The sequence below is a fragment of the Chiloscyllium plagiosum genome, chromosome 18 (assembly GCF_004010195.1).
Source record: "Chiloscyllium plagiosum isolate BGI_BamShark_2017 chromosome 18, ASM401019v2, whole genome shotgun sequence".
NCBI classification, from domain to species: Eukaryota; Metazoa; Chordata; class Chondrichthyes; order Orectolobiformes; family Hemiscylliidae; genus Chiloscyllium; species Chiloscyllium plagiosum.
In genome coordinates this window covers 1,663,317-1,672,981 of record NC_057727.1, presented here as the reverse complement: position 1 = coordinate 1,672,981, position 9,665 = coordinate 1,663,317, and the positions used below count along the sequence as shown (strand labels likewise).

Below are 9,665 nucleotides of genomic sequence, written 5' to 3'. Positions count from 1 at the left end.
GGGACGAGGTGGGGTAGAGAATGGTGGTGGGGGACAGAGTGCAGGGTGCAGAGAGTGGGGCTGGGTGGGGGAAACGAGGACGTGAGGTTGGCGTCAGAGGCAGTGAGCGTGAGAGTAAGTGTTGAGAGGGTTTGAGTCGCTCAGTATTTGGAAATGAACCAGGTGTGAGATTCAGTCCCTTTCCCCCAAAGGACCATTTCTGGAAACTAAAGGTGACCCCAGTCTGTTTGGGCAAAGGAGGGGTCTTTAATTCCTCGCTAAATTAATTAATTCCATCAGTACAGATATAGAAAGTGGCTGTGACTATATTGTTGTGATATACCATCATACAACCCCAGTGCCCACATTCCCAAAAGTGAATTTAAGAGAATGTTTAACCATTGTTGAGACAAGGCATGTAGGTCGTGGATAGTCTTCATGCAAGTGAAAGAATCTTCCCTGTCCACATGGGGACGTTTACCAAGGTCGTAGTAACCATTCAGCCAGGTGCAGGAGACGAATGGTTGACACGCAGACTTAACCTGCATCCTCTAGAGTTTAGAACGGTCAGAGATGACTTTATTGAAACGTCTAAGATCCTGAGGGGTCTTGACTGGATGGATGGCTCCTCTTAGAGTCATAGAAATGTACAGCATGGAAACAGACCATTCGAGCCAACCCGTCCATGCTGACCAGATATCCCAACCCAATCTAGTCCCACCTGCCAGCGCCCGGCCCATATCCCTCCAAACCCTTCCTATTCACATACCCATCCAAATGCCTCTTAAATGTTACAATTGTACCAGCCTCCATCATTTCCTCTGGCAACTCATTCCATACACGTACCACCCTCTGAGTGAAAAAGTTGCCCCTTAGGTCTCTTTTATATCTTTCCCTCTCACCCTAAACCTATGCCCTCTAGTTCTGGACTCCCCCATTGCAGGGAAAATACTTGGTCTATTTATCCTATCCATGTTCCTCATGATTTTATAAACCTCTATAAGGTCACTCCTCAGCCTCTGATGCTCCAGGGAAAACAGCCTCAGCCTATTCAGCCTCTCCCTATAGCTCAAATCCTCCAACCCTGGCAACATCCTTGTAAATCTTCTCTGAACCCTTTCAAGTTTCACAACATCTTTCCAATAGGAAGGAGACAGAATTGCATAGATTCTAGAACTCTGGGTCACTGCTTAAAATAAGGGATTGCAATTTATTCCCTTCCTCAAAAGGCAGTGGATACGGAATCTTTTAAGACCAATGTAGATAGATTCTTGAAGACCAAGGGTTTGAAAAGTTATTGGGGTATGCAAGAATGTAGAGTTGAGGTTAAAACTAGATCAGCCACGATTGTATTGAATGGCAGAGGAGGTTCAAAGGGGCAAGTTGCCTGCTTTTATGCCTTGTTCATATGTTAGAATAAGGTATGAGACCTTGTTGTTTTGATGGAATGAGCCCTCACCTTACCCTGTACATACTTTCCCCTGTAAATTACATGTTTGTGATCTTTAAATCTGCACCGTGTGTAAGGATTTCCATTCAAACCTGTGCTTCTGCTCCACATTCATTTTGGAAATGGAAGAGTCTAACACATGCCTGGTCCTCCAGTGTGGTAATTAAGAAATCTACTAATGTGTCCTTCCCCAGTGATGTTGTACATTGAGATTGCAAAAACCCATAATACTGTAACATTGCCCTTTCCAGCAATATTGTAAGCAGGGCTGCAGATGCTTTGGAAGTTTGCTTCGGAAGTAAAACACGCCCAAACTGTCCTGTAGGACACAGACTGTCCTGATCAGATCATTATTCTGTGTATCATGCAAACTTGCAAGAGGATCTAAGGCTGCCAGACCTGCTGAGATTTGAAAAGTAACCTGCTTTACCTGACATTGCCTCCCACCCAAAAAAAGCAAAGTATTTAAGTTTGAACAGCAGACGAAGCAAGCGTTTTCGCCCTGCTACTATGCAGTGTCTGTGCAAGTAGTAATTTCCACAAACAGGGTGTCACTATTCATCCATAGAGACATTTAGACTCCTACAGATTTGAGTAACATCAGTACTAGGACGATGCCAGATATGTAGATCGTACATCCCAGCAATTGTCTGATCAAAGGAATGCGTTGTTTAACGTGGCACAGTAGCTCAGTAGTTAGCACTGCTGCCTCACAGCGCCAGGGACCTGGGTTCGATTCCACCCTCGGACAACTGTCTGTGTGGAGTTTGCACATTCTCGCCGTGTCTGCGTGGGTTTCCTCCACAGCAGGTTAGGGTGAATTGGCCATACTAAATTGCCCATAGTGTTCAGGGATGTACAGGTTAGGTGCATTAGTCAGAGGAAATGTAAAGTAATAGGTTGGTGAATGGGTTTGGGTGGGCTACTCTTCGAAGGGTCGGTGTGGACTTGTTGGGCCAAATGGCCTGTTTCCACACTGTAGGGATTCTATGAATTTTGGTTGAACGTAGCAGATGAAATAAAAACTATTTAACCAGCCTGCGCTTGCAAAACCCTCAACAAAATACTGGCCGTGAGAAGTGATTCTGCAACAGGGCAGCACTTACTGAACAATCCTTAGTTTTTGTTTTATTCATTCATGGGATGAGGGCATTGCTGGCTAGACCAGCATTTATTGCCCATCCCTAATTGCCCAGGGGGAATTAAGAGTCAACCACATTGCTGTGGGCTTGGAGTTACGTGTAGGCCAGACCAGGTAAGGATGGTAGTTTCCTGAAGGACATTACTGAGCCTTTGTGCGCTAGTAACGATGGGTCATATTTGAAATGATCAGTCAAGCTGGTTATATCAGTCTTATTCACCTGTTACAATCGGTCAAAGACAGTTTCTCTGCAACATTAAGGAATACTTTCAAATCCTATGTCTTTTTATATTAAGTAATAAGTTGCATGACACCAGGTTATAGTCCAACAGTTTTAATTAAAATCACGAGCTTTCAGAGCACTGCTGCTTCAGGTGAAGTGAAGGGAAGCAATGTTTTGAATTAACCAGGAATCAATAGCTTCACGTTGTCTACTCCAGGGCAACACTTCAGCCAATCGGATGCAGTTTATCAAATAAGCAGCCAAAAGAGAAAATGCTGTAAAATCTCAGCAGGTTTGGCAGCATCTGTAAGGAGAGAAAAGAGCTGATGTTTCGAGTCTAACTGACCCTTTGTCAAAGCAGCTTTCACAAAGGGTCAGTTAGACTCGAAACGTCAGCTCTTTTCTCTCCTTACAGATGCTGCCAAACCTGCTGAGATTTTACAGCATTTTCTCTTTTGGTTTCAGATTCCAGCATCCGCAGTAATTTGCTTTTATTTTTTACCAAATAAGCAGCATGCTTGAAATCTGGCATTTTTGCATTTGTCCTGGTGAGTGAAAAGTGAAAAGCAAAAAGCTTTGGCTACGTGTCACTTTTCATCAAGATTCAAGGGGTTAATTTTTGGGGTTGCAAGCAAAGGGCAGGGGATGGGGGGCCGGTTGGTGGTTGGAGGCTAAATTAAAAAAGTTTTTCAAAGAGCTGACCCATCTAAAAATGGGCAGAATAATCACCAGTGCTATGGGATTCTATGATTTTAATTTAATAGAAGTTTATGAGCAATTGTCTAATTTAGAAAGAGAAGGATCTGCAGTCCAAGTCAGTTAGGTCACTTCAGAGCGCCAGACCGCAAGGTAACGATGTTGATATGGCACTGGAGTCACACAAGTGAGGATACAGATTCTCCTTCCTAAAATGATCTTGAAAGGTTAGTTCAAGGACAAGAACTAAATCCATACGAGAAACTGGCATTAGATGCATTTGAGATATTAAGACTTGCTATTCTGTAGTGAATTCACCCAAATCGGAGCACTGCAAAATTATTTCCAGCCACTTTCAAAGTGGACTCCCTGTTTTCAGCAGGAAATACGACAGCCAATTCTCATACAGCAAGCTCCCACAAACAGCAATATAATCATGACCAAATAACGTGTTTCGGTGATGTTAGTTGAGAGAGAAACTTTAATCAGTGCATCGGTTAGAACTTGAGAACTTGTTTGCAGTAGAGACCTGGGATGTTTTAAACTTGTCAGAGAGGGCAGAGAGGGTGTTCTGCATAGCATCTTATCAGGAAGGTGTACCCTCTCACAGTCTAGTGCGGCTCTGGGAGTGTCAGTCTGGGTTATGGGTTCAAATGTCTATAATGGGACAAAAATCAAAACGTCCTGACTTAGGTGAGAAAGAGTGCTGGTCATTAAAGAAAGGCACAGGTCAATGCTGGCTCCCTTATTCCTGAGTTCATTTCAATGTCTTGGACTTTGACATTTTCATAACATATTTACAATGTACTACAGTTAGGAGGAGAAAGTGAGGTCTGCAGATGCTGGAGATCAAAGTTGAAACTTTATTGCTGGAACAGCACAGCAGGTCAGACAGCATCCAGGGAACAGGAGATTCGACGTTTCGGGCACAGGCCCTTCTTCATTCCTGAAGAAGGGCCTGTGCCCGAAACGTCGAATCTCCTGTTCCCTGGATGCTGCCTGACCTGCTGTGCTGTTCCAGCAATAAAGTTTCAACTACAGTTAGGAGGAAAAGTAAAGAGTGAAACATTCTTGGAGAACAGAGTTAAACAGGAGGGAACTAAGGAAATTGAAACTATTGAGGTGTTTTTTTTTTGTTGTCCATTTGCTGGTTTCCTATTCACATTTACTGCCCGTCCCCAACTGTGAGCAGTAATCCTTGAAAGTCACAAGTAGACAGAGGGGTCAAGAAGGCCTTTAGCATGCTTGCCTTCATTGCTCAGACCACTGAGTGAAGGAGTTGGTACTGGAAAAGCACAGCAGGTCAGGTAACATCCGAGGAGCAGGAAAATCGACATTTCGGGCAAAAGCCCTTCATCAGGAATGGAGGCAGAGAGCCTTCAAGGTGGAGAGATTCTGGAATCTAGACTGTGGTTTCCAGCATCTGCAGTCCTCACTTTTGCCTGAAGGAGTTAGTATGTCCTGTTGAGATTGTGCGGGATGTTGGTGAGGCCACTTTTGGAATACTGTGACCAGTTCTGGCTGTCCTTCTATAGGAAGGACACTATTAAATTGGAGAGGGTTTAAAAAAGATTTGCCAGGATGTTGCTGGACGGTTTGAGTCATACGGATAGGCTGGGACTTTTCTCGCTGGAGCACAAAGGTTGAGGTTTATAAAATTTATAAGCATCATAGATAAGGTGAAAAGCAAAGGTCTCTTCCCTAGGGTGGGGAGTTCAAAGCTCGAGGGCATATTTTTAAGATGAGAGGAGAAAGATTTAAAAGGGACCTGAGGGGCAAACTTTTCATTCAGAGGGTGGTTCATAAATGGAATGAATTTCCAGAGGGGGTGGTAGATGCAAGAGCAGTTACAACATTTAAAAGACATTTGGACAGGTACGTGAATAGGAAAAGGGATATGGGCCAAATGCAGGCAAGTGGGACTAGAATAGTTTGGGAAATTTGGTCGGCATGAACAAGTTGGACTGAAGGCTCTGTTTCCATGCTGTCTGATTCGATCACCACACTGCTGTGGGTGTGGAGCTACAGAAACCTGTCCCACATGTTAAGGATGGCAGATTACCTTCCATTTGTAAACCAGGTAGGGTTTTACTGCCGATGACCGATTCCATGAGTTGAGATCCAGATTTATTAGTTGAGTGTGTGTTGCTGGAAAAGCACAGCAGGTCAGGCAGCATCCGAGGAGCAGGAGAGTCGATGTTTCGGGCCAGAGCCCCCCTTCAGGAGGGCTGATGAAGGGCTCTGGCCCAAAACGTTGATTCTCCTGCTCCTCGGATGCTGCCTAACCTGGTGTGCTTTTCCAGCAACATACTCTGAGCTCTGGTCTCCACCATCTGCAAACCTCACTGTCTCCATCCAGATTTATTAATTGAATTTGAATTCCAGGCTATTAACCTGAGCCTCTAGGTTACTAATTTAGTGACATTCCCATTTTCCACTAATTCCACCATAAAATGTACAGCATACATTAAAAAAAATCCATGGATGGGAGATCATGTTTGCGAGGAGAGGCTGCTGATGTTTCTTCTGGAGCAGAGAAGATTAAGTCGGAATTCAAAAGGAAATCTCACATTATCAAAAGTGATAACACTTTGTGAATGGATGCACAACATCTTGAGTTGCCCTGAGGACTGGTCCTAGGCGCTGGAGAAACACAAGTGCTTTCTTTTCATTTTCTGTCCGACTTTGATGGGTTCTCCTTTGACTTTCAGGCAAAGACAAAGTCATTTTTGTCACCAAGGAAGATCACGAAGCTCCCAGTAGCGCTGAGTTAATCGAGGATGATCCCAATGACCCTTACGAAGAACATGGTGAGTGTTTGCATTGATTAGAAGTTTGTTCATGACAGAATCTCTGTGAGCTCCAGCAGTGGCCAATGAGTAAGTTCTGTACCCAAACGAAGATTCCTTCATTCCATAAAGGTAGCCAGGCTTTCAGTTGCCTAACCCCTTGAATTCACTTCGTAAAGTGCTCTGTCTCATTGGCACCATTCTTACTAGCAAGGAGGTCAGGGATCAGAAAGTTGGGCTGTGAAAATAAATTGAAGAGTTTGGGACTTTTTTTTCTTCAGAGAAGAGAAGGTTAGACAGAGGCTTTCAAAATCCTGAGAGGCCAAAACAGAATAGATAGAAATTGTTCCTGCTCATAAAAGGATCAAACACAGAAAGGCAGAGATTTCGAGTGATTTGCAAAAGAAGCAAATGTAATGTGTGAAAAGTTCTGAGGAAGAAACATATGGGACTTGAAACATTAACTAACAGGTTCTGCCCAGACCTGCTGAGTTTCTCCAGCAGTTTCTGTTCTTATTTCTGATTTTCAGCATCCACGTTTTGCTTTTAGTTTCATTTGAGAAAATGTTGTTCACGTGGTTGAATTCTGGAAGTTTGTGGAAACAGATTCAATTGCTGTTTTCAGTAGGGCAATGGTTTTGTTCATTTAAATGGAGCCATGATGCAGGATTAAGGGGAAAGGACGGGAGAATAGCACTAAGTCACAATTTAGCTCATTCAGAGAGCAGATACAGACATGATGGGCCAAATGGCCTCCTCCTGCGTTGTAATGATTCTGTGAAGACAGTTTTTAAAATCTCCCTCCTCTGATGGAGATCTTGGTCACTTGTCTTGCCAACCTCACGTGTAGCTCAGTGTTTAATTGTGTCTGATTTCGATACCTGTGAATCACCCTGAGCTGAATCAGAGGGAGCTACTTTAATGCTGGAGGTGTTGTTGAGGGAAGAAGTTCGCTCTTGTGTGTAAACAGCCACTGTCTGAAACATCGTGCTTTGAATGGTTTGTACAATGGAGGGGGTTGAGGCTGGATATCACTCGTTCCTGTTATTGGCTGGTATGGGCAACTTATTGGGCAAGTTTCTGGTATTGAGACGGGCTCTAATGCAATGAGGGGTACGTCGGGTTCCAAGAGATCAATTGTGTTAGGGAATTCTCTAGTCCGAGGTACAGACAAACGTTTCCGTGGCCAGCAGTGAAAAAGCAGAATGGTGTGTTGCCTCCCTGGTGCCAGGATCAGTGATGTCTCAGAGAGGGTGCAGAATGTTCTCACGGGGGAGAGGGGCCAGCAGGAGGTCATTATCCACATTGGAACCAGCGACATTGGAAGGGAAAAGGTTGAGATCCTGAATGGTGTTTATAGAGAGTTAGGCAAGAATTTAAAAAGGAGGTCCTGGAAAAAGCTGCAGTGATTTCTCACCATGACCTTCTCAAGGACAACTCGGGATAATCAGAAATAAAAATAGAAAATACTGAAAATACTCAGCATGTTTAGCAGCAGCTATGGAGAGAGAAAACGTTTTTGTTTCACATTTGATCAGAAGTTGTTAATTCTCTTGTTTGAGAGCAGTCTCATTTGGTTCAATAGATAAATTGTATGTTATTGTAAATGAAAGCACACTGTGAAATATTGCTGGCCACAAGGTGGCAATAAAGGCCAGTTTTTACTCATTCAAAACTCTTCCTGAATTCAAAACAGACATTTAGATTTCTGTAGCGCCTTTTGTGACTCAGGATGTCTTGAATTCCTCTTGAAGGACTTTTGCAGCATGGTCACTTGTATCGAAGGGAACGCGACAGCTAATTTTCACATAGCATGCTCCCACAAAGTGTAGTAATGGTCAGATAAGGATAAAAATCACACAACACCAGGTTATAGTCCAACAGGTTTAATTGGAAGCACAATAGCTTTCGGAGCGACGCTCCTTCATCAGGTGATTGTGGAGGGCTCGATCGTAACACAGAATTTATAGCAAAAATTTGCAGTGTGATGTAACTGAAATTATACATTGAAAAATTGATTGTCTGTTAAGCCTTTCATCTGTTAGAATACAGATCTTTCATGAAAGAAGTGAAACTATCACTGGGACATGCAGGTCCTTGGCCTCCTCCATCGCCAGACCCTGGCCACACGACGCCTGGAGGAAGAGCGCCTCATCTTCTGCCTAGGAACCCTCCAACCACATGGGATGAATGTAGATTTCTCCAGCTTCCTCATTCCCCCCTCCCCCCCCCACCTTATCTCAGTCGCAGGGGAGTGGGTGGGGGAGGGGGGGGGGTGGCATTTTTGATAAGGAATAGCAGTACAGCTGTGCTGAGAGAGGATATTCACAGAAATACATCCAGGGAAGTGATTTGGGTTAAACTGAGAAATAAGAAAGGGATGATCACCTTATTGGGATTGTATTATAGACCCCGAATAGTCAGAGGGAAATTGAGAAATAAATTTGTAAGGAGATCTCAGTTATCTGAAAGAATAATACAGTGGTTTGCTGGGGATTTTAACTTTCCAAACATCGACTGGGACTGCCTTAGTGTGAAGGGTTTAGACGGAGAGGATTTTATTAAGTATGTACAAGAAAAGTTTCTGGTTCCAAATATGCATGTACCGACTCGAGAAGGTGCAAAACCCGACCTACTGTTGGGGAAATAAGGCAGGGCAGGTGACTGAGGTGTCAGTGGGGGAGCATTTTGGGGTCAGTGACCATAATTCTATTAGATTTAATATAGTGATGGAAAAGGATAGACCAGATCTAAAAGTTGAAGTTCTAAATTGGAGAAAGGCCAATTTTGACGGTATTAGGCAAGAACTTTCGAAAGCTGATTGGAGGCAGATGTTCGCAGGTAAAGGGACGGCTGGAAAATGGGAAGCCTTCAGGAATGAGATGACAAGAATCCAGAGAAAGTATATTCCTGTCAGGGTGAAAGGGAAGGCTGGTAATATAGGGGAATGCTGGATGGTGAAAGGGAAGGCTGGTAGATATAGGGAATGCTGGCTGACTAAAGAAATTGAGGGTTTGATCAAGAAGAAGAAGGAAGCATATGTCCTCATTTCCCCTCCCCCCACCTTGTCTCAGTCAAATCCCTCGAACTCAGCACCGCCTTCCTAACCTGCAATCTTCTTCCTGACCTCTCCGCCCCACCCCACTCCGGCCTATCACCCTCACCTTGACCTCCCTCCACATATTGCAATTCCAATGCCCCTCCCCCAAGTCCCTCCTCCCTACCTTTTATCTTAGCCTGCTGGACACACTTTCCTCATTCCTGAAGAAGGGCTAATGCCCGAAACGTCGATTCTCCTGTTCCCTAGATGCTGCCTGACCTGCTGCGCTTTTCCAGCAACACATTTCCATCTCTGATCTCCAGCATCTGCAGACCTCACTTTCTCCT

General features: G+C 44.1%; 1 protein-coding gene across 2 annotated transcripts in view; it reads left to right on the top strand.

Moving 5' to 3' along the window:
- Positions 1 to 9,665, top strand: part of LOC122558783 (mitochondrial intermembrane space import and assembly protein 40-like) — a 19,126-nt gene that overhangs the window by 433 nt on the left and 9,028 nt on the right. Inside the window, exons 1-2 of one of the 2 annotated variants that reach the window (XM_043707556.1) lie at positions 1,191 to 1,588; positions 6,201 to 6,299. In XM_043707556.1, the coding sequence (XP_043563491.1) occupies positions 1,552 to 1,588; positions 6,201 to 6,299 (136 nt within the window). In that variant the 5' untranslated portion in view covers positions 1,191 to 1,551. Of the gene's footprint in view, positions 1 to 1,190; positions 1,589 to 6,200; positions 6,300 to 9,665 lie in introns of those variants that run through there. The other variant, XM_043707557.1, reaches the window with a different exon arrangement.